Source organism: Dama dama, chromosome 20 (genome assembly GCF_033118175.1).
Source record: "Dama dama isolate Ldn47 chromosome 20, ASM3311817v1, whole genome shotgun sequence".
Taxonomy (NCBI): Eukaryota; Metazoa; Chordata; class Mammalia; order Artiodactyla; family Cervidae; genus Dama; species Dama dama.
The window spans coordinates 113,571,540-113,596,902 of record NC_083700.1 but is presented as its reverse complement, the minus strand read 5'-3'; the positions used below and the strand labels follow the sequence as shown (position 1 = coordinate 113,596,902).

At 49.4% G+C, this 25,363-nt stretch overlaps 1 protein-coding gene across 1 annotated transcript; it reads left to right on the top strand.

The window, feature by feature from the left end:
* Positions 1–25,363, top strand: RAB17 (RAB17, member RAS oncogene family). Its single transcript, XM_061122556.1, has 6 exons — positions 1–236; positions 13,071–13,230; positions 19,825–19,976; positions 20,335–20,460; positions 24,244–24,337; positions 24,574–25,363. Exons 1-6 carry the CDS (start codon positions 90–92, stop codon positions 24,684–24,686), a joined length of 792 nt encoding a protein of 263 aa, XP_060978539.1. The 5' UTR covers positions 1–89; the 3' UTR covers positions 24,687–25,363.

The window sequence follows — 25,363 nt, the reverse complement described above, 5'->3', positions numbered from 1 at the left end:
GTCTCTGGAAGGGAGGAGGCCTGACCTTGGGGGAGGCTGCCTCTCACCTGTTTTCTGTTGGAGCCGAGCCTCTGCCTGGCCCCCGGGACATGGCCACGCCCAGCCTGCCCGGGGAGGGGGCAGGTCTTCCCCATGACCAGAAGTGGGGGGGAAAGGGGGACCCAGGTCGGGGCCCTGGGGGACCCCGTGATGACCGGCTGTCAGGCTTGCTGGAAGTGACCAGGCCTGGGGAGCACGTGAGTCGGGGTTTAAACTCCGGAGTGGTTTGTAGGCTGTGTGCATGTGTGAGTCTGTGTGTGTTTGTACCTTTGTGTGTCTGTGCGCACATGTGTGTGTCTGTCTGTGTTGTCATGTGTATCAGTGTCTGGGTGCATGTGTGTGTGTGAGTCTCTGTGTGTTTGTACCTTTGTGTGTCTGTGTGCACATGTGTGTGTCTGTCTGTGTTGTCATGTGTATCAGTGTCTGGGTGCATGTGTGTGTGTGAGTCTCTGTGTGTTTGTACCTTTGTGTGTCTGTGCGCACATGTGTGTGTCTGTCTGTGTGTCATGTGTATCAGTGTCTGGGTGCATGTGTGTGTGTGTGAGTCTCTGTGTGTTTGTACCTTTGTGTGTCTGTGTGCACATGTGTGTGTCTGTGTGTGTCATGTGTATCAGTGTCTGGGTGCATGTGTGTGGGCGTGTGTATATCTGCGTGTCCTGTGGGTTTGCACCTCTGTGTCTGTGTGTCTGTGCCTGAGACCCCGTGTACAGAATCATACGTGGAACCTGAGGGGCCAGGAGTGTGTGCTCCTGAGTGCTGGAGGTGTCCTTGCTCGTCCCCTGCGGCTTGCTAGGTCAGGGTTCCGGCAGGAGATTCCTGTTGAAAGAATCTCCTTTCATCTCTTTGTTGTTGTTTAGCCAGTGAGTCGTGTCTGATTCTTTTGTGACCCCCATGGACTGTAGCCTGCTGGGCTCCTCTGTCCGTGGGTTTCCCAGGCAAGAACACTGGAGTGGGTTGCTCTTTCCTCCTCCAGGGGATCTTGCCAACCCAGGGATGGAACCCATGTCTCTTGCTTGACAGGCGGGTTCTTTACTGCTGGGCCAGCAGGGCAGCTGGTTTAAAGAGTAGCCTCTGGGAAAATCCAGTTCAAGTCATGAATCCATTTCCAACGGATGACGGATCAGGACACCGACTGACCTCAGGGTAGACAGCTGCGCTGTAATTCTGGCACGTGGGGTGGGGCCAGCCAGGGAGGAGGTCGTGGGCAGACAGCAGATCGACCCTCCCTGGGTCGGCCCCCTCCCCAGGAAGGGTGGTTTGGATTTCCCATCCTCTCCTTTCTCCCTTGGTGGAGGGATGTGAGCTTGTAAGAAAGAAAAGCCCCAAACTGAAAGGTTCCAGAGGGTATCCCTATTGGCCTCAAGCATGAGCGTGGCCTTCTTGAGAATGTCTCTGCGTTTAGAGAGACTTCAGTTTCCCCAGTTCAGTTGACTTGCTCAGTCGTGTCTGACTCTTTGTGACCCCACGGACTGCAGCACGCCAGGCTTCCCTGTCCATCACCCCACCTTCGTGAAATTCCAGAGGCTGAGTCAGCAGTCACATTTTCAATTCTGTCCCTGAACAGAGGGCTCCAACTTCTGCTAATCGAATGCTTATGATATGTAATCACACAAAAAAATCATACAGGAAAATGCTTACTGTAGTCTTATTTATTACAGAAAAAAAAAAAAGAAAGTCAGGTAAACACCCGGTAACAGAGAAATAGTTTAGCGAACTGGAATCATTGTAGCGATGTTATGTGGTCATTAAACACATTAAACATAACAGCCATGTGGAAAACTACCCTTGATACAGGGGTAGCTTATTATTTTAAATGTAGGATACTTAATTTTATGTTAAAACCATGGTTTGTTTGTAAGATTCTGAGAAACAAACTAGAAGAAAGTAGGCAACATCCTGTCCCTTGTATAAAGGGGATAGGATTACAGGTAAATTCATTTGTTCCTGTGGACAATCATGTGTTTATGTTTATAGCAAAATAATGTTTGTAGATAAAGAGGTGTGTCACTTGTATGTTTATTTATACCCCACCGATTTTGGTTAATTCAGACATGTTTTGGACTAAAGATTTTCTTGACTTGAGTTTTATTAATTTGTGCACATAAATAGAAAAGAAAACTCAAAGAGGTATCTTTAAATACTTGAGAAGGCATTGCTGTCAGTGTGCTGGAACATTCTCTTTATGTAGAATTATAGCACAGATCAGTGGAATCCCTGCTTCTCAGCAGGTGCCTTACGTACTTAGCAAGAAGCAGGGCATTAGCGTGGGTGTCAGAGGAGGCTGGAGAGTCTGTTCTTAAAAGTGTTCCTTTTTCTGAGCTTTATTGAGACATAATCGACATATAACATTGCGTACCTTTAAGGTCTGTTACATGCTGACTGGATATATTTGCATATTGCAAAATGATAACCACCATAGCTGAGCCAACACCTCTACCCCCTCACATAATTACTGTGTCTTTTAAAAATTTTTTTCTTTATTTATTTTAATTGTAGTATAACAGCTTCATGATGTTATATGGGTTTCTGATGTTGGTTTCAGCTATGTGCATACATATATCCCCTCCCTGTAGCGCCTCCCTCCCCGTCACCCCCGTCCTGCCCCTCTAGGTCATCACAGAGCTGCGCTCCCTCTGCTGGATCCCAGGTTCCCTCAAGCTGTCTGTCTCACATATGGTGGTGTCAATATGCTGGGGTTCCTCTCCCCATTCATCCTCTCCTCTCCTTCCCCTCACTGTGTCCATGTGTCCATTCTCTCCATGGGGGTCTCTCTTCCTGCCTTGGAAATAGCTTCATCTGTACCATTTTTCTAGACTTCACATATATGCATTAATATATATTTGTTTTTCTCTTTTTGACTTACTTCACTCTGTATAACAGGCTCTAGGTCCAGCCATATCTCTACAAATGACCCTGTTTGGTTCAGCCTTTTAATGGCTGAGTAATTTTCCGTTGTATAGACGTACCAGGTGGGAACATTTAAGATCTCTCTCTTGGCAGTTTTCAAGTGTGTGATACAGTATCAGCTCTAATCATTATGCTGCACACGAGGTCCCCAGAACTCACGAATCTCACAGCTGACGTTTGCACCCATTGACCCACATCTCTCTGTTTCCCCCACCCCAGTCCCTGGTCACCACCACTCTACACCATTTCTCCGCATTTGGCCAAAGAACAGGTGGTTAATGAGTGAGGGCTTGCTACTGAGCTGACCCTCTTTAGGATGGTGAGCTCAGTTTGGTGGCTCCCCAGCAGGCTAATTGCACCAGCGGTTCTAGACGTGGATGGAACAAGGGACCTGCTCCCTCTGTACGTGGTTGAAATGATGCTCGTGCCTGGTGAATACGGTGTGGACATGAAGGCAGCCTGCTCTGGCTTAAAAAATTTTTTTTTCTTTTAAAAAAACTTTGTTTTATTGAAGCTGATCTACAATGTTGCATTCATTTCTTCTTTATAATAGAGTACTTCATTTATATATATATACATATATTCTCACACTCTTTTCCATCATAATGTGTCCCAGGATAGCGAATATAATTCTCTGTGCTATATGGTAGGACCTTGTTGTTTATCCTTCCTATATATACCAGTTGGCATCTGCTAATCCCAAACTCCTAATCCATCCCTCCCCCTTGAGCCTGCTCTGACTTTGAATCCTGAACCTTTGTCTTAGAAAAGCTTCTCGTCTCTCTGTAAGGTGAGGTAACGCCGGGCCCTGGAGGCTTCCTGCTTGGCTCCAACAGAAGCCTCCGTGCAGCTGAGCCGTGCAGAGGCTCTGAGCCTGCTGCCCCTGTTCCTCGATGGACATGGCCTGTCCCTGCCATCTTCTGGGGCAAGCACTCCCTGCCCCACACACAGAGAAGCCAACACCATGACAGTGGCTTTTGAGAAAAGACAGAGCTTTAATTAGAGGTTGACCAGCGAGGAGACAGGAGACAAGACCCTCTCTCTGCAATCCAGGGTTGGGGCCACATTTAAGGGGTTCGGGGAATTTTAAACTCAGAAGCTAATTAGTTCATCTTAGATCAGTCCATTTAAGTGTTCATTGGAAGGACTGATGTTGAAGCTGAAACTCCAATACTTTGGCCACCTGATTCAAAGAGCTGACTCATTAGAAACGACCCTGATGCTGGGAAAGATTGAAGGTGGGAGGAGAAGGGGACGACAGAGGATGAGGTGGTTGGATGGCATCACCAACTCAATGGATGTGAGTTTGGGTAAACTCTGGGAGTTGGTGATGGACAGGGAGGCCTGGCGTGCTGCAGTCCATGGGGTCGCAAAGAGTCGGACACAACTGAGCGACCAGACTGACCTGAACCGAAATCAGTCCATGTAAGTGACTTCTGCTCCTGGAAGTCGTGTTTTCCTTATTAAAGGACTTCTCACATGGGAAAGGGCTCTGATGCCAACACTGCTATTCTTTGCTTTCCGTAGTCTGAAGCTTCTTGGTTCAGGGTCATCCTGGAGACGGGGCTTCTGTCCCTCCCGTGCACGGTACTGTCTCTGCACAGTGACTCCAGGTTTGATTAGTCAGCCAACCTGTTTAAGCAGGCAAGACCCGTTCAGGTCGGTCAAGGTTTTACATGCTGTTTTAGCAGCTTCATCTGAATGTAGGGTGATCCTAAAGGCAGTTCAGTTCAGTTCAGTCGCTCAGTCGTTTCCAACTCTTTGGAACCCCATGGACTGCAGCATGCCAGGCTTCCCTGTCTATCACCAACTCCTGGAGCTTGCTCAAACTCATGTCCATCGAGTCAGTGACCCAACTTTCAGTAACTTTCTGCTTTTCTTGCTCTCAGGCTGAGCTGCCTGGCAGAAGCTGGTCTCAGGGCCTGCTGGAGGCCCCGTCCTCTGGTTCTCTTTCTGCAGAGACTCCAGCCCACTGCTTGACAAGCTGCTTGGGGTAGGGCTGGCTATACAAGCTATGTCTGACATGCTGGCTTCTTGTTAAGCCAATCCCACGTTCACTTATGAGATCTTTATCGAGCACCTACTGTAATCTCAGTGCTTAGATAGCATCACCAACCCAATGAACATGAGTTTGAGCAAACTCCGGGAGATGGTGAAGGACAGGAAAGCCTGGCGTGCTGCAGTCCACGGGGTCACAAAGAGTCGGACATGACGTAGTGACTGAACAAAAACAACAACAACAATAACAGCAATCTCAGTGACCACTCTGCATTCAGGAGAGGTTACAGCCCAGCGAGACAGAGAAACGATTACCATCTAAGTAACTGAATTAAGGTAGAGTTGGACACTGAGATCATTTCAATCAAGAAGAGGAACAGGGAGCTGCAGGCCGGACGATGGCAGGGAGTGTTGTCTCTTTTATGAGCTGCTATTTACGGGGACTGGACGCATGATGGGGTGGGGGCAGTGGGTATCGGGGTGGGGGTGATGCAGGAGTGGCAGTTGTGAGGACAGGAGGCTGTGGCTGGAGAGGGATCTGCGTCAGCGTGAATGAAGAGCAGATGTAGCTGCTCCCTCAGGCAAATTCCCCAGGTTATTTGGCGCTGTGGTTGCCAGATAAGCGGCTCTAGCAACCCCTGACCTTTGAACCTGTCTGTTTGTTATCTCTCTTGGGGCTTTAGGCTGCTTTCCAGACTCTGGTTTGCCCTTTGACCTGCAGAGCGGAGTTACAGGCGTCATTTTATCCCTGGAAGGCCAGCCAGGTCAGGGGGCTCCCTGTTTGTCCTTAGTGTTTATTTTACTGTGTCTTTTTTGGGAAAAGTGTTTTAACTTATTTATTAATTTTTTTGGCCGTGGCACCTGGCGTGTGGAATCTTAGTTCCCCCACCAGGGATCAAACCCATGTTCCCCGTCATGGTAGCTCAGAGTGTTAACCACTGGACCTCCAGGGAAGTCCCTATTTCACTTTGTCTTTGAGTTTCATTTCTACCTGTGGGTCAGGAGTCTGTAGCAGGACAGTTTTGAGTTCTTGCATGGGTGGTGGGTTCTGGAGAGAGGGCTGGCCCTTGTAGAACCCGTCCCCCAACCTCAGACAGCTGTGAGTCTGGGGGCCGCAGAAGAAGCTGCAGGGTGCCCTGGTGGGACATCACCCACTGACACCATTAAGTATCCCGAGGAAGATGGGGTTCCAGACACGGTCTCCGATAATGACTCAGCTCTGCTGAGTCCCTCCCTTTCCCCGGGGAGGAGATGGGCCTGTGAGCCCTTGTCTGCCAGGCATGGTAACTCCATGCACTTTCTGCTTAGAAAGTCTTATTGGTATTTAGGACTCACTCCTGTTTGTTTTGAAGCTTTAATCCCAAATTCGATTGTTTTCCTCTTGTCCCCACAGGGCAGAGCAGGCCAGCCTGTGGCCCTGGCTGCTTGCTGGGGACTTTGGGGGTTTGGGGTTGGGGGTTGCTTCCTACTGATCTCTGTGTCTTCCTTCCTTCTTCAGAATCCCTTCCCTTCCTACATCGAGATGGGAGAGGCTCTGCTCACAAGATGGGCTGACTCTGAGGTGGATTTGGCCAATTTTCAGGGAAAGATTTTTCTAGAAACAATGCAGACAATTGCTGTTGTTATTTAGTTGCTAAGTCATGTCCAGCTCTTTTGTGGCCCCGTGGACTGTAGCTCTCCAGGCTCCTCTGTCCATCAGATTTTCCAAGAATACTGGAGTGGGTTGCCGTTTCCCTCTCCAGAGGATCTTCCTGACCCAAGGTCTGAACCCATGTCTCTTGCATTGGCAGGAGAGTTCTTTACCACTGAGCCACCAGGGAAGCCCCAATTCAGGCAATTTTGTTGTTGTTCAGTCACTAAATCATGTCCAACTCTTTGCGACCCCATGGACTATAGCACGCCAGGCTCCTCTGTTCTTTGCTATCTCCTGGAGTTTGCTTAAACTCATGTCCACTGAGTTATGATGCCATCCAACCATCTCATCCTCTGTTGTCCCCTTCTCCTCCTGCCTTCAATCTTTCCCAGCATCAGGGTCTTTTCCAATGAGTCACCTCTTCTTATCAGGTGGCCAAAGTATTGGAGCTTCAGCTTCAGCATCAGTCCTTCCAATGAATATTCAGGGTTGATTTCCTTTAGGATTGACTGTATGATCTCCTTGATTTCCAAGGGACTCTCGAGAGTTTTCTCCAGCACCACAGTTCAAAAGCATCAATTCTTTGGCGCTCAGCTTTCTTTATAGTCCAACTCTCACATCCATACATGACTACTGGAAAAACCATAGCTTTGACTATATGGATCTTTGTTGGCAAATTGATGTCTCTGCTTTTAAATATGCCGTCTAGCTTTGTCATAGCTTTTCTTCCAAGGAGCAAATGTCTTTGGATTTCATGGCTGCAGTCATAATCCACAGTAATTTTGGAGCCCAAGAAAATAAAGTTTGTCACTGTTTCCATTGTTTCTCCATCTATTTGCCGTGAAGTGATGGAACTGTATGCCATGATCTTTGTGTTTTGAATGTTGAGTTTTAAGCCAGCTTTTTCACTTTCCTCTTTCACTTTCTTTTTTTTTTTTCCATTTATTTTTATTAGTTGGAGGCTAATTACTTTACAGTATTGAAGTGGGTTTTGTCATACATTGACATGAATCAGCCATGGAGTTACATGTATTCCCGATCCTGATCCCCCCTCCCACCTCCCTCTCCACCCGATTCCTCTGGGTCTTCCCAATGCACCAGGCCTGAGCACTTGTCTCATGCATCCAACCTGGGCTGGTGATCTGTTTCACTATAGATAATATACATGTTTTGATGCTGTTCTTTCAAAACATCCCACCCTCGCCTTCTCCCACAGAGTCCAGAAGTCTATTCTGTACATCTGTGTCTCTTTTTCTGTTTTGCATATAGGGTTATCATTACCATCTTTCTAAATTCCATATGTATGTGTTAGTATTCTGTAATGTTCTTTATCTTTCTGGCTTACTTCAGTCTGTATAATGGGCTCCAGTTTCATCCATCTCATTAGAACTGATTCAAATGAATTCTTTTAAATGGCTGAGTGATATTCCATGGTGTATATGTACCACAGCTTCCTTATCCATTTGTCTGCTGATGGGCATCTAGGTTGCTTCCATGTCCTGGCCTATTATAAACAGTGCTGCGATGAACATTGGGGTGCACGTATCTCTTTCAGATCTGGTTTCCTCGGTGTGTATGCCCAGAAGTGGTATTTCTGGGTCATATGGCAGTTCTGTTTTCAGTTTTTTAAGAAATCTCCACACTGTTCTCCATAGTGGCTGTACTAGTTTGCATTCCCACCAACAGTGTAAGAGGGTTCCCTTTTCTCCACACCCTCTCCAGCATTTATTGCTTGTAGACTTTTGAATAGCAGTCATCCTGACTGGTGTGTAATGATACCTCATTGTGGTTTTGATTTGCATTTCTCTGATAATGAGTGATGTTGAGCATCTTTTCATGTGTTTGTTAGCCATCTGTAGGTCTTCTTTGGAGAAATGTCTGTTTAGTTCTTTGGCCCATTTTTTGATTGGGTCATTTATTTTTCTGGAATTGAGCTGCAGGAGTTGCTTGTATATTTTTGAGATTACTCCTTTGTCTGTTGCTTCATTTGCTATTATTTTCTCCCAATCTGAGGGCTGTCTTTTCACCTTGCTTATAGTTTCCTTTGTTATGCAAAAGCTTTTAAGTTTCATTAGGTCCCATTTGTTTATTTTTGCTTTTATTTCCAATATTCTGGGAGGTGGGTCATATAGGATCCTGCTGTGATTCATGTCAGAGAGTGTTTTGCCTATGTTCTCCTCTAAGAGTTTTATAGTTTCTGGTCTTACATTTAGATCTTTAATCCATTTTGAGTTTATTTTTGTGTATGGTGTTAGAAAGTGTTCTAGTTTCATTCTTTTACAAGTGGTTGACCAGTTTTCCCAGCACCACTTGTTAAAGAGGTTGTCTTTTTTCCATTGTATATCCTTGCCTCCTTTGTCAAAGATAAGGTGTCCATAGGTCTGTGGATTTATCTCTGGGCTTTCTATTGTGTTCCATTGATCTATATTTCTGTCTTTGTGCTAGTACCATACTGTCTTGATGACTGTGGCTTTGTAGGATAATCTGAAATCAGGCAGGTTGATTCCTCCAGTTCCATTCTTCTTTCTGAAGATTACTTTGGCTATTCGAGGTTTTTTGTATTTCCATACAAATTGTGAAATTATTTGTTCTAGTTCTGTGAAAGATACCGTTGGTAGCTTGATAGGGATGGCATTGAATCTATAGATTGCTTTGGGTAGTATAGCCATTTTGGCAATATTGATTCTTCCAATCCATGAACTCGGTATGTTTCTCCATCTGATGGTGTCCTCTTTGATTTCTTTCATCAATGTTTTATAGTTTTCTATGTATAGGTCTTTTGTATCTTTAGGTAGATAGACTCCTAAGTATTTTATTCTTTTTGTTGCAATGGTGAATGGTATTGTTTCCTTAATTTCTCTTTCTGTTTTCTCATTGGTAGTGTATAGGAATGCTAGGGATTTCCGTGTGTTAATTTTATATCCTGCAACTTTACTATATTCGTTGATTAGCTCTAGTAATTTTCTGGTAGAGTCTTTAGGGTTTTCTATGTAGAGGATCATGTCATCTGCAAACAGCGAGAGTTTCACTTCTTCTTTTCCTATCTGGATTCCTTTTACTTCTTTTTCTGCTCTGATTGCTGTGGCCAAAACTTTCAAAACTATGTTGAATAGTAGTGGTGAGAGTGGGCACCCTTGTCTTGTTCCTGATTTCAGGGGAAATGCTTTCAATTTTTCACCATTGAGGGTAATGCTTGCTGTGGGCTTGTCATATATAGCTTTTATTATGTTGAGGTAGGTTCCTTCTATTCCTGCTTTCTGGAGAGTTTTAATCATAAATGGGTGTTGAATTTTGTCAAAGGCTTTCTCTGCATCTATTGAGAGAATCATATGGTTTTTATCTTTCAATTTGTTAATGTGGTGTATTACATTAATTGATTTGTGGATATTAAAGAATCCTTGCATTCCTGGGATAAAGCCCACTTGGTCATGGTGTATGATTTTTTTAATATGTTGTTGGATTCTGTTTGCTAGAATTTTGTTAAGGATTTTTGCATCTATGTTCATCAGTGATATTGGCCTGTAGTTTTCTTTTTTTGTGGCATCTTTGTCTGGTTTTGGAATTAGGGTGATGGTGGCCTCATAGAATGAGTTTGGAAGTTTACCTTCTTCTGCAATTTTCTGGAAGAGTTTGAGTAAGATAGGTGTTAGCTCTTCTCTAAATTTTTGGTAGAATTCAGCTGTGAAACCATCTGGTCCTGGGCTTTTGTTTGCTGGAAGATTTCTGATTACAGTTTTGATTTCCTTGCTTGTGATGGGTCTGTTAAGATCTTCTATTTCTTCCTGGTTCAGTTTTGGAAAGTTATACTTTTCTAAGAATTTGCCCATTTCTTCCAAGTTGTCCATTTTATTGGCATAGAGCTGCTGGTAGTAGTCTCTTATGATCCTTTGTATTTCAGTGTTGTCTGTTGTGATCTCTCCATTTTCATTTCTAATTTTGTTAATTTGGTTCTTCTCTCTTTGTTTCTTAATGAGTCTTGCTAATGGTTTGTCAATTTTGTTTATTTTTTAAAAAACCCAGCTTTTAGCTTTGTTGATTTTTGCTATGGTCTCTTTAGTTTTTTTTGCATTTATTTCTGCCCTAATTTTTAAGATTTCTTTCCTTCTACTAATCCTGGAGTTCTTCATTTCTTCCTTCTCTAATTGCTTTAGGTGTAGAGTTAGGTTATTTATTTGACTTTTTCCTTGTTTCTTGAGGTAAGCCTGTAATGCTATGAACCTTCCCCTTAGCACTGCTTTTACAGTGTCCCATAGGTTTTGGGTTATTGTGTTTTCATTTTCATTCATTTCTATGCATATTTTGATTTCTTTTTTGATTTCTTCTATGATTTGTTGGTTATTCAGAAGCGTGTTATTTAGCCTCCTCTTTCACTTTCATCAAGAGGCGCTTTAGTTTTTCTTCACTTTTTCCCATAAGGGTGGTGTCATCTGCATATCTGAGGTTATTGATATTTTTCCCGGCAATCTTGATTCCAGCTTGTGCTTCATCCAGCCTGGCATTTCTCATGATGTACTCTGCATATGAGTTAAATAAGCAGGGTGACAATATACAACCTTGATGTACTCATTTCCCAATTTGGAACCAGTCTATTGTTCCATGTCCAGTTCTAACTGTTGCTTCTTGACCTGCATACAGATTTCTCAGGAGGGAGGTAAGGTGGTCTGGTATTCCCATCTCTTTCAGAATTTTCCAGTTTGTTGTGATCTACACAGTCAAAGGCTTAGACATAATCAATAAAGCAGAAGTAGTTATTTTTTTTCTGGAACTCTTTTGCTTTTTCTATCATCCAACAGATGATGGCAATTTGATCTCTGGTTCCTCTGCCTTTTCTAAATCCAGCTTGAACATCTGGAAGTTCACAGTTCACATGCTGTTTAAGCCTGACTTGGAAAATTTTGAGCATTACATTGCTAGTGTGTGAGATGAGTGCAACTGTGGGGTAGTTTGAGCATTCTTTGGCATTGCCCTTCTTTGGGATTGGAATGAAAACTGACCTTTTCCAGTCCTGTGGCCACTGCTGAGCTTTCCAAATTTGCTGGCATAGTGAGTGCAGCACTTTCACAGCATCATCTTTCAGGATTTGAAATAGCTCAACTGGAATTCCATCACCTCCACTAGCTTTGTTCGTAGTGATGCTTCCTAAGGCCCGCTTGACTTCACATTCCAGGATGTCTGGCTCTAGGTGCGTGATCACACCATTGTGGTTATCTGTGTCATGAAGATCTTTTTTGCATAGTTCTTATGTGTATTCTTGCCACCTCTTCTTAATACCTTCTGCTTCTGTTAGGTCCATACCATTTCTGTCCTTTATTGTGCCCATCTTTGCATGAAATGTTTCCCTGGTATCTCTAATTTTCTTGAAGAGATCTCTAATCTTTCCCTTTCAATTGTTTTCCTCTGTTTCTTTGCATTGATCACTGAGGGAGGCTTTCTTATCTCTCCTTGCTATTCTTTGAAACTCTGCATTCAAATGTGTATATCTTTCCTTTTCTCCTTTGCCTTGCACTTCTCTTCTTTTCTCAGCTATTTGTAAGACCTCCTCAGACAATCATTTTGTCTTTTTGCATTTCTTTTTCTTGGGTATGGTCTTGATCCCTGCTTCCTGTCCAATGTCACAAACTTCCATCCATAGTTCTTCAGGCACTCTGTCTATCAGATCTGATCCCTTGAATCTATTTGTTACTTCCACTGTATAATAGTAAGGGATTTGATTTAGGTCATATCTGAATGCTCTAATGGTTTTCCCCACTTCCTTCAATTTAAGTCTGAATTTGGCAATAAGGAGTTCATGATCTGAGTCACAGTCAGCTCCCAGTCTTGTTTTTGCTGACTGTGTAGAGCTTCTCCATCTTTGGCTGCAAAGAATATAATCCATCTGATTTCGATGTTGACCATCTGGTGATGTCCATGTGCAGAGTCTTCTCTTGTGTTGTTGGAGGAGGGTGCTTGTTATGACTGTATGTTTTAAGGCTTTCAATACAGTGTGAAATACTAAAATGTTTTGAGATCCTTGAAACACTAAACATTTTTGTAAATAGGTTTTCTGGAAACTATTTACCAACCAGTTTTAATCCATGAACCACAACTGAGAGAGTGCTGTATCTCTTGGGCTTTTCAGAACATTTTTGGAATAGCTATGGATTTTGCAAAAGTGAGAGGTGATAGAAGGAGGAAAGTGAGTCGGTACGATGACTGGCATACAAAGGCTACTTTGCAGGGTCTGAAGATGTTCGTATACATTGGCCCTGCAGGGCACTGGGGACATGCTTTCCCAGCACATCACAACAGACCTGTGTCATAGCTATCGGTCACTCCGATTTCCAGATGGCAAGATGGGGTGCATAGTGGCCCAGGACTGGCAAGCCAGGGGCCTCTAACTTAGAAATCCATTCCGTTCAGGGCTGTCCATGTTTGGTCAGTGTCCCGGGGGTGAGCTTGCTGAGATCATTTGGCATCAGACATTCAACCTCCTTGCATCACTGTCTCTCTGCAGGGCATGGCGCAGGTGAATGGGGTCTCTCGTCCTGGGGCCACCCCAGGCCAGCCCTGCATCTTCAAGTTGGTTCTCCTGGGCAGTGGCTCTGTGGGCAAGTCCAGCTTGGCTCTCCGGTATGTGAAGAACGACTTCAAGAGTATCCTGCCCACTGTGGGATGTAAGTGATGGGACAGGGCACCCCTTCCTCAGTCTCCTAGTGGGGAAGCCAGAGCTGCTGACCTGGGTGTGGGGCACATGGGAACCAGCCACCTGGGAATTTCTCATGCCCTTCTGGAGCCTCAGGAAGTGCCTGGTGCGTGCCAGGGGCACAAGGTCCTCTGTGGGCCGGCAGGCATGCACACGGAATCCAGAACTCAACCAGGCTTCAGCTCAGCTGGAGTCTGCGGGGAGGGAGTGAAGATTCCAGGGCTGAGTCTGGCCCTGAAGGGTTGGGTATGTGAGAGATTTTGTTGGTGGAGGGGGAGCCCAGATGAAGCATCTGCCCCCACGCTCTGCCACCCGGCCCCCTAGACAAGCCAGCCTCTCACTCTGGCTGGTTGCCCTCCCACTAAAGCTATTCCTTTTCTGCCCGGACTCAGTTTACCCTCCTGGCTTGGATTGGAGGGGGGGATGGGTGCTGTCGGAAGGGTTGTCAGGGAGGGAGGCCCCTCTCTCTATGCTGCTTAAAGAGGCTAATGAGTCACAGCCTTCAGAGGGGAAGGACTTTGTCTGTGGGCAATCAGCCTCCTGCACACCCTGTCTAGGGGTGAAACCCCCTCCCACTTCCCATCTGAAATAGGGAAACCCAACATGTACTTTGTGTCAATTCGCTTGGGAGGCAGCCCAACGTGTGGGAAAGACACCTAATTTGGAATGAAGCTTTGGTTTGAAATTTAGACTCTGTTATGGAGAGTCCCTTGGACTGCAAGGAGATCCAACCAGTCCATCCTAAAGGAAATCAGTCCTGAATATTCATTGGAAGGACTGATGCTGAAGTTGAAAGTCCAATACTTTGGCTACCTGATGTGAATAGACCCTGATGCTGGGAAAGATTGAAGGCAGGAGGAGAAGGGGATGACAGAGGATGAGATGGTTGGATGGCATCACCGACTCAATGGACATGAGTTTGGGTAAACTCTGGCAGTTGGTGATGGACAGGGAGGCCTGGCGTGCTGCAGTCCATGGGGTCACAAAGAGTTGGACACGACTGAGCGACTGAACTGATACTAATACTGATGGATAAGCCTTCCATTTCTCTGCACCCATTCATTTATTCACTCATCTATTCACTCATTCATTCACTCCCTCTCTCACTTAGTACCTGCTGGGTGTGGCCTCTGCCCCTGGCCCCTAATAGGCGTGGAGGATTTTCTAAATGCCAAGCAGGCACACCGACATAGAAACTTAACACAAAATTCAATGCACAGTCTTTGGGGGCCCTCAGTCTTCTCAGGAGGGTGGTTCCTGCATCCCTGAGGCATACAGGGCCAAAGGGACTGGCCAGGGCCAGGGCCCTGGAGTTGGTGGTGGGACGGGCAGAGCAGAGTGAGGGGCTGGCCATGGGATGGAGCCGTGGGGACAAGACTGTGGATTCAGGCCTGCCAAGGGTGCACAGGGCAACCTCTTCTCCTTCAGCAGGCAAGCTGACACCATTCACCTGTGATACTGGACTGGGCCTTAAAAGAAAAAATACAACGAAGTGCTAAGTCTGGCCTCCAGGTGGGTTTTAGTCCAGAGCAGAGACCACAGAAGGGGCCCTGCTGAGCTGGGAGATGGGGGGTTGTGGGCCTGGGTGTGAACCTGGATCTGGACAAGCCTTCCAGGCTGGTCCTTGCTGTCTCCGTCCCCTGAATCCAGATCCAGGTTCACACCTAGGCACACAGCCCTCCGTATCCCAGCCCAGCCGGAGGGTTGAGATCTGACCTGTGAACTCACAGGGCTCTGCCTGTTTTTGTGAATAAGGTTATTTGGGAGCAGAGCCCCGCCCACACCTGGGTATTCTCAGTGGCCCACAACCCTCTGGCTGAGGGGTGTGTGTGTGTGCGCACGCGCGTGGGTTAAGTTGCTTCAGTTGTGTCTGACTCTTTGCAACCCCATGGACTGTAGCCCACCAGGCTCCTCTGTCCAAGAGATTCTCCAGGCGAGAATACTGGAGTGGGTTGCCATCTCCTCCTCCAGGGGATCTTCCCGACCCAGGGATTAAACCCATGTCTCCTTAATATCTCCTGCCCTGGCAGATGGGTTCTTTACCCACACGTTTCAGTGACGTCTCTGGAGGGGTGGTGACATCTAGCGCTTGTGTGTGGATTTGCCGGTGGAACCAGCTTGGACCAGCTGGGCCTTGTGTGAAGCAGGGGAGTGGCCAAGGGTGCTGGGTTTCTCCCCCGCCCCCTCCCTGCTGAAGGAAGCTTTGCTGGGGCCCAGGCGCCCTGAGGAGTCACTCACGTCGTGTTCCTTGCAACCCGGAGGCAGTTCATGACTTTTACAAACAAAGGGAAGGCTGCAGAGAGGGCTTGAGTGAGCCGGAGCGGCTGTTTAATTAAATTAAAAGGTCAAAAAGCAAAACCTTTCCTTGTGTTAACATTTAGCTGAGACTCCTTTGTACTGGGGGCCACAATATGCAAGTTGAAGGAAAAACCCCAGTGAATTCTTCAGTCATGCAGTATCCACAGGGGGTCTGTTCAGCTCAGCAAGTGGAAGGCACGCCTGCTCCCAGGGGCTGGGGAGGGGCCAGAAGTGTCCCCCTGTGTCCCTGCCACTGGGGCCCCCTTGTTGAACCTGCGGTGGGGCCAGAGGAGGTCGGAGCCCTGCTTTGCATCACCATGAAGAGCAGCATGCCAGGCGGCCCCGGTTCAGATTATTGTCTGATGAAAACGCGCCAGTGTGTCTTCTCCCCCTGCATGTCCCAGAAATGTGAATGGTTCCTGGTTCTTGGTCTGATCCTGCCCCCAGGCCCCGGGTTGTTGCCAATATCATTTTAGGCAAAATCTCCAAGTCTGTTTGCATATCTTGGGAGTTTATCTCTTAATCACTCTTAGTCTTTACCTGTGAACAGGTAGAAAATGTGGTCAGCAGTTTTCTGAACAAGGAAGGTAATACATGCGGGGTCTTTTCTGGAGCCAGAGAGTCTGCAGGGCAGGGGGTAGAAGTTGGCATCAGTTACCAGCCCAGAGGGCCCCCTAGGGGCCCCTGTCTCTCTCTCTCTCTCTCCCTGGAGACGAGGTGCTGTGGTCTCTAAATAGCCAGCAGCCTCTTGTACCACATCATTGCTCCACTGAAAACTCTGCCCACCCTGGAAATTTGTTAGGATTTTATTAAATACATTGATTTACACTCAACTATGAGTTGTCAATTTCAGAGTAGAAAAGGAAAATGTCAGAAGCTTAGACAGCTAAACAGAGGAAACAGACGTGAGTTTTATGCCCACCTGTCACCCGGTAGTGAGGGTTTTTAGGATGAGACCAAAATGGAACTCAGAAGTGTGATGTGACCTGACACAATCAGGCTAAGCATGTGGGCAAAAGGCTGCTGCTCCCGCCAAGGAGCCAAGGAGCTGGGAGAGGGGAGAGGGAGGCGGGGGAAGGGACATCAGGTGCCAGACAGGCGCCTCCTCTCTTTTCTCACGAGTTTGACATCACGCTGGGAAGAGGACAGTGTTGACTCGTGGCAAAGGAGGAAGCTGGGCTTTCGAAGGTTTAAGGAAATCAGCAAAGTTCTTGCAGCGGATAGGCCTCCTTACAAGGCCCGTGCGCAGCCCTCACCCTCATGACGTCAATAGTCCTAGTGGAATTTCGTCCTGCTCAGGTTTCCCTGGTGGTTCAGAGGGTAAAGCCTGCAATGCGGGAAGATCCCTGGGTTGGAGAGGGCCCCTGGAGAAGGAAATGGCAACCCACTCCAGCTGGCAGAGTAGGTTTCACTCTGAGCCCTCTTTTCTTCGCTTATGGGTAGCTGCCATCCTGGTAACTGGCTGTGTGTCTGCATGGCCTCTTCTTGTGTTTGCAAGGGATAGAGAAAGAGAGACAGACAGGGAGAGAGACAAAGAGACACAGAGAGGGAGAGACAGAGAGACACACACACAGAAAAACAGAGAGACAGAACTTGACGGGGGTGCATTCTTACAAGGGCACTAACGCCGTTTTGGGGGCCCCACCCTCAAGCAGACTTTCCTTGTAGCTCAGTCATTATAAAGAGTCTGCCTGCAATGCAGGAGACCCAGGTTCAATCTCTGGGTCGGGAAGATCCCTTGGAGAAGCAAATGGCAACCCACTCCAGTATTCTTGCCTGGAGAATCCCATGGACAGAGGAGTCTGGCAGGCTGCACAGTCCATGGGGTCACTAGAGTCGGACATGACTGAGCACCTAGACCACCACCCTCAGGACCTCGTCTAAGCCTAATCACCTTGAGAAGGCTCCATTTCCAAATACCATCACGCTGAGGGTTAGGGCTTCAACCCACTGACTTTGGGAGAACACAGTCATTCAGTCCATAGCACCTAACAAGTGTATATGACTCCAGGCTTGTGGATGAGCAGAATACAGGCCATGCAGGCAGAGGCCCCGTCGGCAGCTTCCATTTAGGAGCCGCCCCAAACTAGATTCCCGTGAGAGAGAAAGGTGATCTTCCACTTTCTGTGCTAGAATCTCAGCCCAGACGTGTCTCTTACCCTCCATCTGTAGTGGATTGAATTGTGTCTGCAACGATACATCCATGTCCTAATCCCCAGTACCTATGGCTTTACTGGGGAAGAGGGTGTTTGCAGACATAACTAGTTAAGGCTATTCCTGGATTTCGGGTGCACCCTGAATCCCGTGACCAGTGTCCCTGGAACAGAAGAGCACAGAGATGCAGAGGGGACAGCCCTGTGAAGACAGCGGCAGAGGGGGGAGCACCTACAAGCCAGGATCACCCATCACTGCTGCCCCTACCAGGAGTCGGGAGGGGGCGTGGAGCAGAGTCCCTCCCAGAACTTCTGGAAGGAACCAGCCCTGGTGACACCTTGATTTTGGACCCCTGACCCCCACAACTGAAATAATACATTTCTGCCATTTTAAGCCACGCATCTTGTGGTCATTTGTTCTGGCAACCCCAGGACACTCACATGCTGCCCTTGAAGTGAAAATTTTCATTTCAAGCATGCGGTCACATCTGCCAGAATCTCCCAACAAGCCCCCGACCCAGCCCGGGTCTGGGCAGGGCAGCAGCTTCACCTGGAGCACCCCACCGGCTCCCCCGCAGTCTCTGGTTTAGTTCTGTATGTGACACACCCCATATACTACGGGGCCAGAACATCTTTTTAAAAATAACATTTATTTTATTAAAGTATGGTCAATTTGCAATGTTGTCTTAACTTCTGTACAGAGAAGTGATTCAGTTGTGCACATGGATACATTCTTGTTCGTTTCTTTTCCATTATGGTTTATCACGCCACACTGAACATAGTTCCCTGCACCTGCAGTGGGACCTTGTTTTTTCTCCGTCCTGTACGTAAGGGCTTGTATCTGCTAATTCCAGACTCCAGATCCATCCTTTCCCATCCCCTCCCCTGGCACCCACAAGTCTGTTCCGTGTGTCTTTCTGTTTCATAGATGAGTTCATCTGTGTCATAGTTCAGATTCTGCATTAAGTGATGTCATGTGGCATTGGTCTTTCTCTTTCTGACTTACTTCACTTAGTATGATAATCTCTAGGTCCATCCATGTTGCTGCAGATGATATTATTCCATTCTTTTTTATGGCTGAGTAATATTTCATTGTATATATGTACCACATCTTCTTTATCTATTCATCTGTTGATGGACATCTAGGTTGCTTCCAGGCCCTGACTATTGTAAATAATGCCACTATGAACATTGGGATGCACATATCTTTTCTAATTAGAGCTCTTTTCTTTTCTGGATACATGCCCAGGAGTGGGATTGCTGGACCATATGGTAGCTCTATTTTTGCTTTTTTGAGGAACTTTCACACTGTTTTACATAGTGGCTGCACCAATTTACATTCTGGGGACAAAACGTCTTGGTGTTACTAATTAGCTCGCTTAAAGTCACATCACTTGGAAAAGCTCTGTGAAGGGGAAAAGCAATATTCACATGAAAGGTAGATTGCCCAGGATGTCAAATGGAAGGTTTGGGATAGCTCTTTCCTTGTGTGTGATCATTAAGCAGAGACACAGATGCATAAAAGCCCAGGTGCTCATTGCCCCCAGGGGTGACAGGTGAGAACACAGATGTCTACCTGCAGTGAGTGTGTGCAGAGAACAGGATAGTCTATCATGGACTGCCCCCTGAGGCAGGGGGCCTGAGGGCTGACACTCAAAGACCCCAGTGGGCTTGCTGGGAGGTGGGGAAGAGCAAGGATTCTAAGCAGGGATGTCAGTGGAGATGGGAGGTCGGGAGGCAGAGGTGTGGATGAGGCTGGGAGGTTAGCAGGAGGCCAGGAAGGATTTGGGGGAGGAGCTGGGTGACTGTCAGTTGCATTGCTGGACACTCATGGGGATGTGCGGACCCCTGGTTGCCAGAGACTGTTCCATGCCACACATAGTCCAGGGGATTTGAGTAGGACCCTGCAGTCTATCTTCCTACACAAAGCTCTGTGTAATCTACAAGCAAGTTCCTTGTAACTCTGCTTCTTCTGGAAACTGTCACCTTCCAGAAGAGGTGTTTGCTGAGCCTTGCCCACAGAGGGTGCCAGGGAGCTGTCTCCCACTGGTGAGCTGAGCTGTGGATAAAGACCTCGTTTTGCAGGCAAAGCTCACTCTGGGCTTGGGTTTCAGGTGCGTTCTTCACCAAGGTGGTGGACTTGGGGGCCACGTCTCTGAAGTTTGAGATCTGGGATACGGCTGGTCAGGAGAAGTACCACAGCGTCTGCCGCCTCTACTTCAGGGGCGCCAATGCTGCGCTTTTGGTGTATGACGTCACCAGGAAGGTGAGGCTCCCCTCGGCGTGTCCCCGCCCTCCCAGGCATGAGGAGTCTCCCCTCTGGAGGCATCATGTGACTGGCCTGTGCTGGTCCTTTACATTAAAATCGTGACAACAGTGGAGAACCCTTCAGCGAGAGTTGGCCACCTCCTCCAGGAAGCCCTTGCTGACCACCCCTCTTCCTGCTGCGCAGTTGGGTTTGTGTCCCTCCGTGGTCCTCTTTCTGGAGCATCAGCATCCATCGCTCATGATTCCGTGGGTGGGTCAGTTGGACCACATTTTACACAAGACACCTGCCTTGTCTTTCCTGGGACGACTGAGGAAGAACACCAGGTCTGCCTGACGGTCCTGTTTTCCTTTTTCAGGATTCCTTCTGCAAAGCACAGCAGTGGCTGAAGGACTTGGAGGAGGAGTTCCACTCTGGAGAAGTCGTGGTGATGCTGGTCGGCAACAAGACAGACCTGGAAGAGGAGCGGGAGGTGACCTTGGAGGTGGGCCTGGAGACTGTCCTTATGTCTCAGGAGGGGAGATGGGAGGGACCCCAAACACACCTGACCATCTACTCACACAGCCACGAGTGCATACACAATTCCCAATTCAGTTTCCTTTCTGGGCCAAGGTTTCGGGTCTCTCTTGGGAAGGTCAGACCCAGAGATGGTGGCTCCCAGCTGCAGGGAGAGCCCTGAGCATCACCATAGACCCCACACCCACCCTGGGCACCGAGGGCCAGCAGGGGCAGGCAGCACTAGGAACGAGGAAGCCACAGCCCTCCCCGCCCTCTCCCCGTTTGAGTAATGTGGGTTTCTGGTCTTCATCTTCGTGTTCAAGAAACTGTTCAAGAAGTACGTGCTAAGTTGCTCAGTTGTGTCTGACTCTTTGAGACCCCCTAGACTGTAGCCTGCCAGGCTCCTCTGTCCATGGGATTCTCCAGGCAAGAATCCTGGAGTGGGTTGCCCTTTCCACCTCCAGGTTCAAGAAGGGGCAAATCCAAATTTATTTGCTAGGAAATGAGCAAGGAACAGAGGACCCAGAAGCTGTAGTTCTTCTGTAAAATGGCCAAGAGCAGAAAATACGCTCAGGGAGGTGCCTGAGAAGTGCTGGGAGCCTGGAGCAGGGAGCACGGGGCTGTGTGTGTGTGTACGGGAGGTACAGGTGGTGTCTGTGTGTACAGGCGTGTGTCTCTGTGTGTGTATAGGAGCTATCTGTGTATGTATGGGAGAGTGTGTGTGTATAGGAGGTAAGGTGGTGTCTGTGTGTATAGGTGTGTGTGAACAGATGTGTGTCTCTCTGTATGAACAGGTGTGTGTGTGTCTAGAAGGTAAGATGGTGTCTGTGTACAGGTGTGTGTGTGTGCACAGGTGAGTGTCTGTGTGAACAGGTGTGTGTCTGTGTGAACAGGTGTATGTGTCTGTGTACAGGTTTGTCTCTCTGTGTGTGCACAGGTGTGTATGTGTCTAGAAGGTAAGATGGTGTCTGTGTACAGGTGTGTGTGTCTCTGTGTGAACAGGTGTGTGTGTCTCTGTGTGCACAGGTGTGTGTGAACAGGTGTGTGTCTGTGTGAACAGGTGTGTGTCTGTGTGTGCACAGGTGTGTGTGTCTGTGTGAACAGGTGTGTGTGTCTCCATGTACACAGGTGTGTGTGTGTACAGGTGTGTGTCTGTGTGAACAGGTGTATATGTCTCTGTGTGTGCACAGGTGTGTGTGTGTGTGTCTCTGTGTGTGCAGGTGTGTGCGTGTAGGAGGTGAGGTGGTGTCTGTGTGTGGATGGGGGGTGTGGGGTTGGGTTCAGGAGAGGCTCTGGGTGGAGGGGCAGATGAGGGAAGAGGGTGCTGGGTGGCAGGGGGTAGGGAGGGGAGGGAGGCTGGAGGCAGGGGGCTGCTGGAGAAGCCCCATGCTGCCCTGGGGCTCAGTGGCAGAGACCCCCGCAGTGGTGGTGGGCTCGGGGGCGGGGATCTGATGGGTGACTTAGGAAGAGTGTGCAGAGGCCAGGTCAGGCTGTGGGGGAGATGGGACCTGGGTTTGGAGACCCTCAGGGAGGCCAGGGGTCCAGCTCTGGGGTGGACGGGGCCTCCTCCCTGCTCCCCCTGAACCCCTGCCCTGGGCTCGGCCTGCCTGTGGGTGGGGGGCCGCATGGCTTAAATTGCACGGCACCCTGGGGCCTGGGCTGTTAACCCCGGGACCCCAGACCCCACCCTGGCCTCTTCCTCACTCCGAGCTCCCACTAGGCTGGGCCTTGGGGTGGGGGTCGGGGGGACAGAGTACACAGACCCCTGAGCTGCAGGTGCCTCGGCCCGGCAGAGGCGAGGCTGACCAGTGGGTGGTGAAGCTTTCACAGTAACTTGGGGGCTTTTCATCTTAAAATAATTTCAGCATTACAAAACTTGTTGCAGAAATAGTACAGATAGTTCCTGTCTGCCCTTCTCCCAGCTTTCCCAGGTATGAATGGCTTACTTAGATAAGCACAGAAAGTGAAAGTGAGTCTCTCAGTTGTGTCCAACTCTTTGCAACCCCAGGGTCTATACAGTCAGTGGAATTCTCCAGGCCAGAACACTGGAGTGGGCAGTCTTTCCCTTCTCCAGGGGATCTTCCCAATCCAGGAATCAAACCCAGGTCTCCCGCATTGCAGGTGGATTCTTTACGCTGAACCACAAGGAAAGCAAGAATGCTGGAGTGAGTAGCCTATCCCTTTTCCAGTGGATAAACCGGGGTGCCCTGCATTGCAGGCGATTCTTTACCAGCTGAGCTCTCAGGGAAGCCCTTAAGCACAGAATGAGGAGCCAATCAGGAAACGAACAGCCACACAATGCTCTTAGCTCAGATTATATCACTTTTCCCGCTATGATCCTTTCCCTGGTTCAGGGAGCTCTGCTCCTGGATCTGGCCACTGAGAAGTTCCCCACCCCAGTGGGCCTTGTCCCTCCTGCCCCATTATTCTTTGAGGTCTTCCTTCCTGGCTGGCCAAGTTGTTCTTGGTTCATCTTGCCCTTTCCCAGTCCCAGCCCTGAAATCCATCATTTCCCCGAGGAGCTCTGGTTCCTTGTGTGGGGGAATGAATTTAGGAGCCAAGATCTATGCACTGGATGTTCTCATTCCATGGGCAGTGAGATAACTATGAACCCCATCCTGGGGGACCTCAAGGACAAACTGGCAGACGGAAGGCTGGGGACCTGCAGTTTAGGAGCTAGAGGCCCACTGGACCAAGAAAAAACCCTCAAAGTGACCCACCTGGAACCCTCAAGCTAGTGGGGGAAAGGCAGATATTTGGGTTTCATTCAGATGACCAGGGGCTTCCCAGGTGGCACAGTGGTGAAGAATCCCCCTGACAATGCAGGCGACGCAGGAAAAGAGGGTTCGATCCCTGTTGGGAAGATCCCCTGGAGGAGGAAATGGCAACCCACTCCAGTATTCTTGCCTGGGAAGTCGCACAGACAGAGGAGCCTGGCGGGCCACAGTTGATGAGATTGCAAAGATTTGGACATGACTGAGCGACTTGGGCACACATGCAGATATGACCAGATATGAGCCACCTGAAGTCATAAGTCTTCATTTGTACCAGGTCACGTTGTCCTTTAAAACACAAATGATAATGACCATCTCTGTGTCTGGGAAGGGGCTGAGAAGCTTGGGGCGGGGGGAGTGCAGCTCTGTGGGCCAGGTGAGGAGGGGTGGACACTGCTGGGTGCGATGCTGCAGGCCTGGCCAGCCCAGCCCCTGGGGCCCGCTCAGCCTCAGGCAGGACCATCTGGGGCCCAGGCTTCTTCTGGGAGGGTCCGGAGGTGAGGGTCCTGCCCGGCGAGCCCCCCAGGTCCTCCTTCATGCTGTCTTCCCGTGAACACTTCTCCCCTTCTTGGCCACACAGGCAGCCCCTGGAGTTTCCCAGCCTCCCTTGCTCCACACACCATCACTCCACGCAGGCCTGACCCCTGTGACACAGCAAGGAGGGGGAGCAGAGAAGGGCCCAGGGGGCTCCCACCAGGCTGGCCTCGTCCCCCTTCCACGTCTCCTCTGTTCTCGCTTGCTTTCGGAGCCCCCGCCCCAGATTCCATGCTGGGAGGGGAGCCTCCCTGCAGACCCCCTGGGGGTGCCAGGCTCCCCTCCAGTGAGCGCCACCCTCCTGGCCCCACTGCCCAGTCCTGGCCGCCTTCCCCAGGAGCCCCAGTAACAGGGCCGGAGGAATGAGGTTCTCTACTGGTGCAACTGTCCTGTGGCCTTGCTGGGTCTTCTCAGGACATTTCTGATGATTAACGCGGACTTTCCACGGTCACTTCCTCCAGGAAGGGAAGGAGTTTGCAGAGAGCAAGGGGCTGCTGTTCATGGAAACCTCAGCCAAACTGAACTACCAGGTGACCGAGGTCTTCAGCGCCGTCGGTGAGTGACCAGCCCCGGAGCCGGGGGTGGGGGGGCGCCTTCTTCACACGGGTCTTCTCTGGCCTCCCGGGGCCCAGCCGAATGCTGCCAGGGACCTGGAAGGGGGACAGGAGTCAAGGGCGCCTGTTTCCTGGTTCCCGGAGAGCATGAGGCAGGGCGGGTCTCCAGGGTGTAGGGTCTGCGCTGGGCTGGGGGGCTTCCCTCCCAGCCGGGCTTCCCCCTCCTGTTGTCCGCAGCCCGGGAGCTTTCGCGGAGAGAAGAGAGCAAGGAGGGCCAGAGGCGGCGGAGAGACGCTCCACTGACCCTGAGCGAGCGGCCCTCGCTGCGGGGCCGATGCTGTGCCCACTAGAAGCGGCCTCTCCGGGGGCAGCCGCGGGGAGCGGGTACCCCCAGCCCGCGCCCCAGCGGTCCTCCGAGCGAGCCACGGCCAGCTCCGTGGTGATGGCGGTGCTGACCCCGGTCCACTGTCGAGCCCGGCGCGTGCCTGAGTCCTCGAGGCACAGGAAGCCGGCATTCCTTAGAATAATTGCCTCCCAAGCTCCCGGGAATCCTTCGGGAGATGGTTGCGTGTCTGGGGGCCTCCAGAGGGCGTGGGGTCCACTTCCCCAGGTGCGAGATACCCCCTAAATGCCGGATGTCCTGGGGGTGGGCACGCCTGACCCTGCCTGGAGGTGACCCCCTCAGCTGCTTGGCCACCAGGCACCGCAGAAGGAGATGGTCAGAGAGGAAATCAGCCGGCGGGCACTTGGTTCTGGGCAGGAGGCTGCCCGGGGTTAGGCTGGGGGTTTCACCTGCTCCTGGGACAGGAGAGAGGGGTCAACAAGCCCCACTGGAGAGGGCCACGTCGTCACCGGACCTCTGTGAGGGTCCCTGAGGGGGGCAGCTGGGGGCGGGGTGGGGGCCCCACTGTCCGCTTCTCGGGGTGAACATGAGGACAAGACGCTTGGGGCCATAGGCTTGAGGACTCTGATTTCGAGCGGAGGGATACCTTGTTCTGCTCCAGTGAGTTTTTCTCCTAAAAGTAAA

What these genes read in the sequence shown, in the direction of transcription:
- RAB17 (XM_061122556.1), top strand. Translation starts at nt 90, where the DNA reads ATGGCCACGCCCAGCCTGCCCGGGGAGGGGGCAGGTCTTCCCCATGAC. An exon ending in TGTATGACGTCACCAGGAAG is followed by an intron (nt 19,977 to 20,334) that starts GTGAGGCTCCCC and finishes TTCCTTTTTCAG; the next exon opens with GATTCCTTCTGCAAAGCACA. An exon ending in CGAGGTCTTCAGCGCCGTCG is followed by an intron (nt 24,338 to 24,573) that starts GTGAGTGACCAG and finishes TGTTGTCCGCAG; the next exon opens with CCCGGGAGCTTTCGCGGAGA.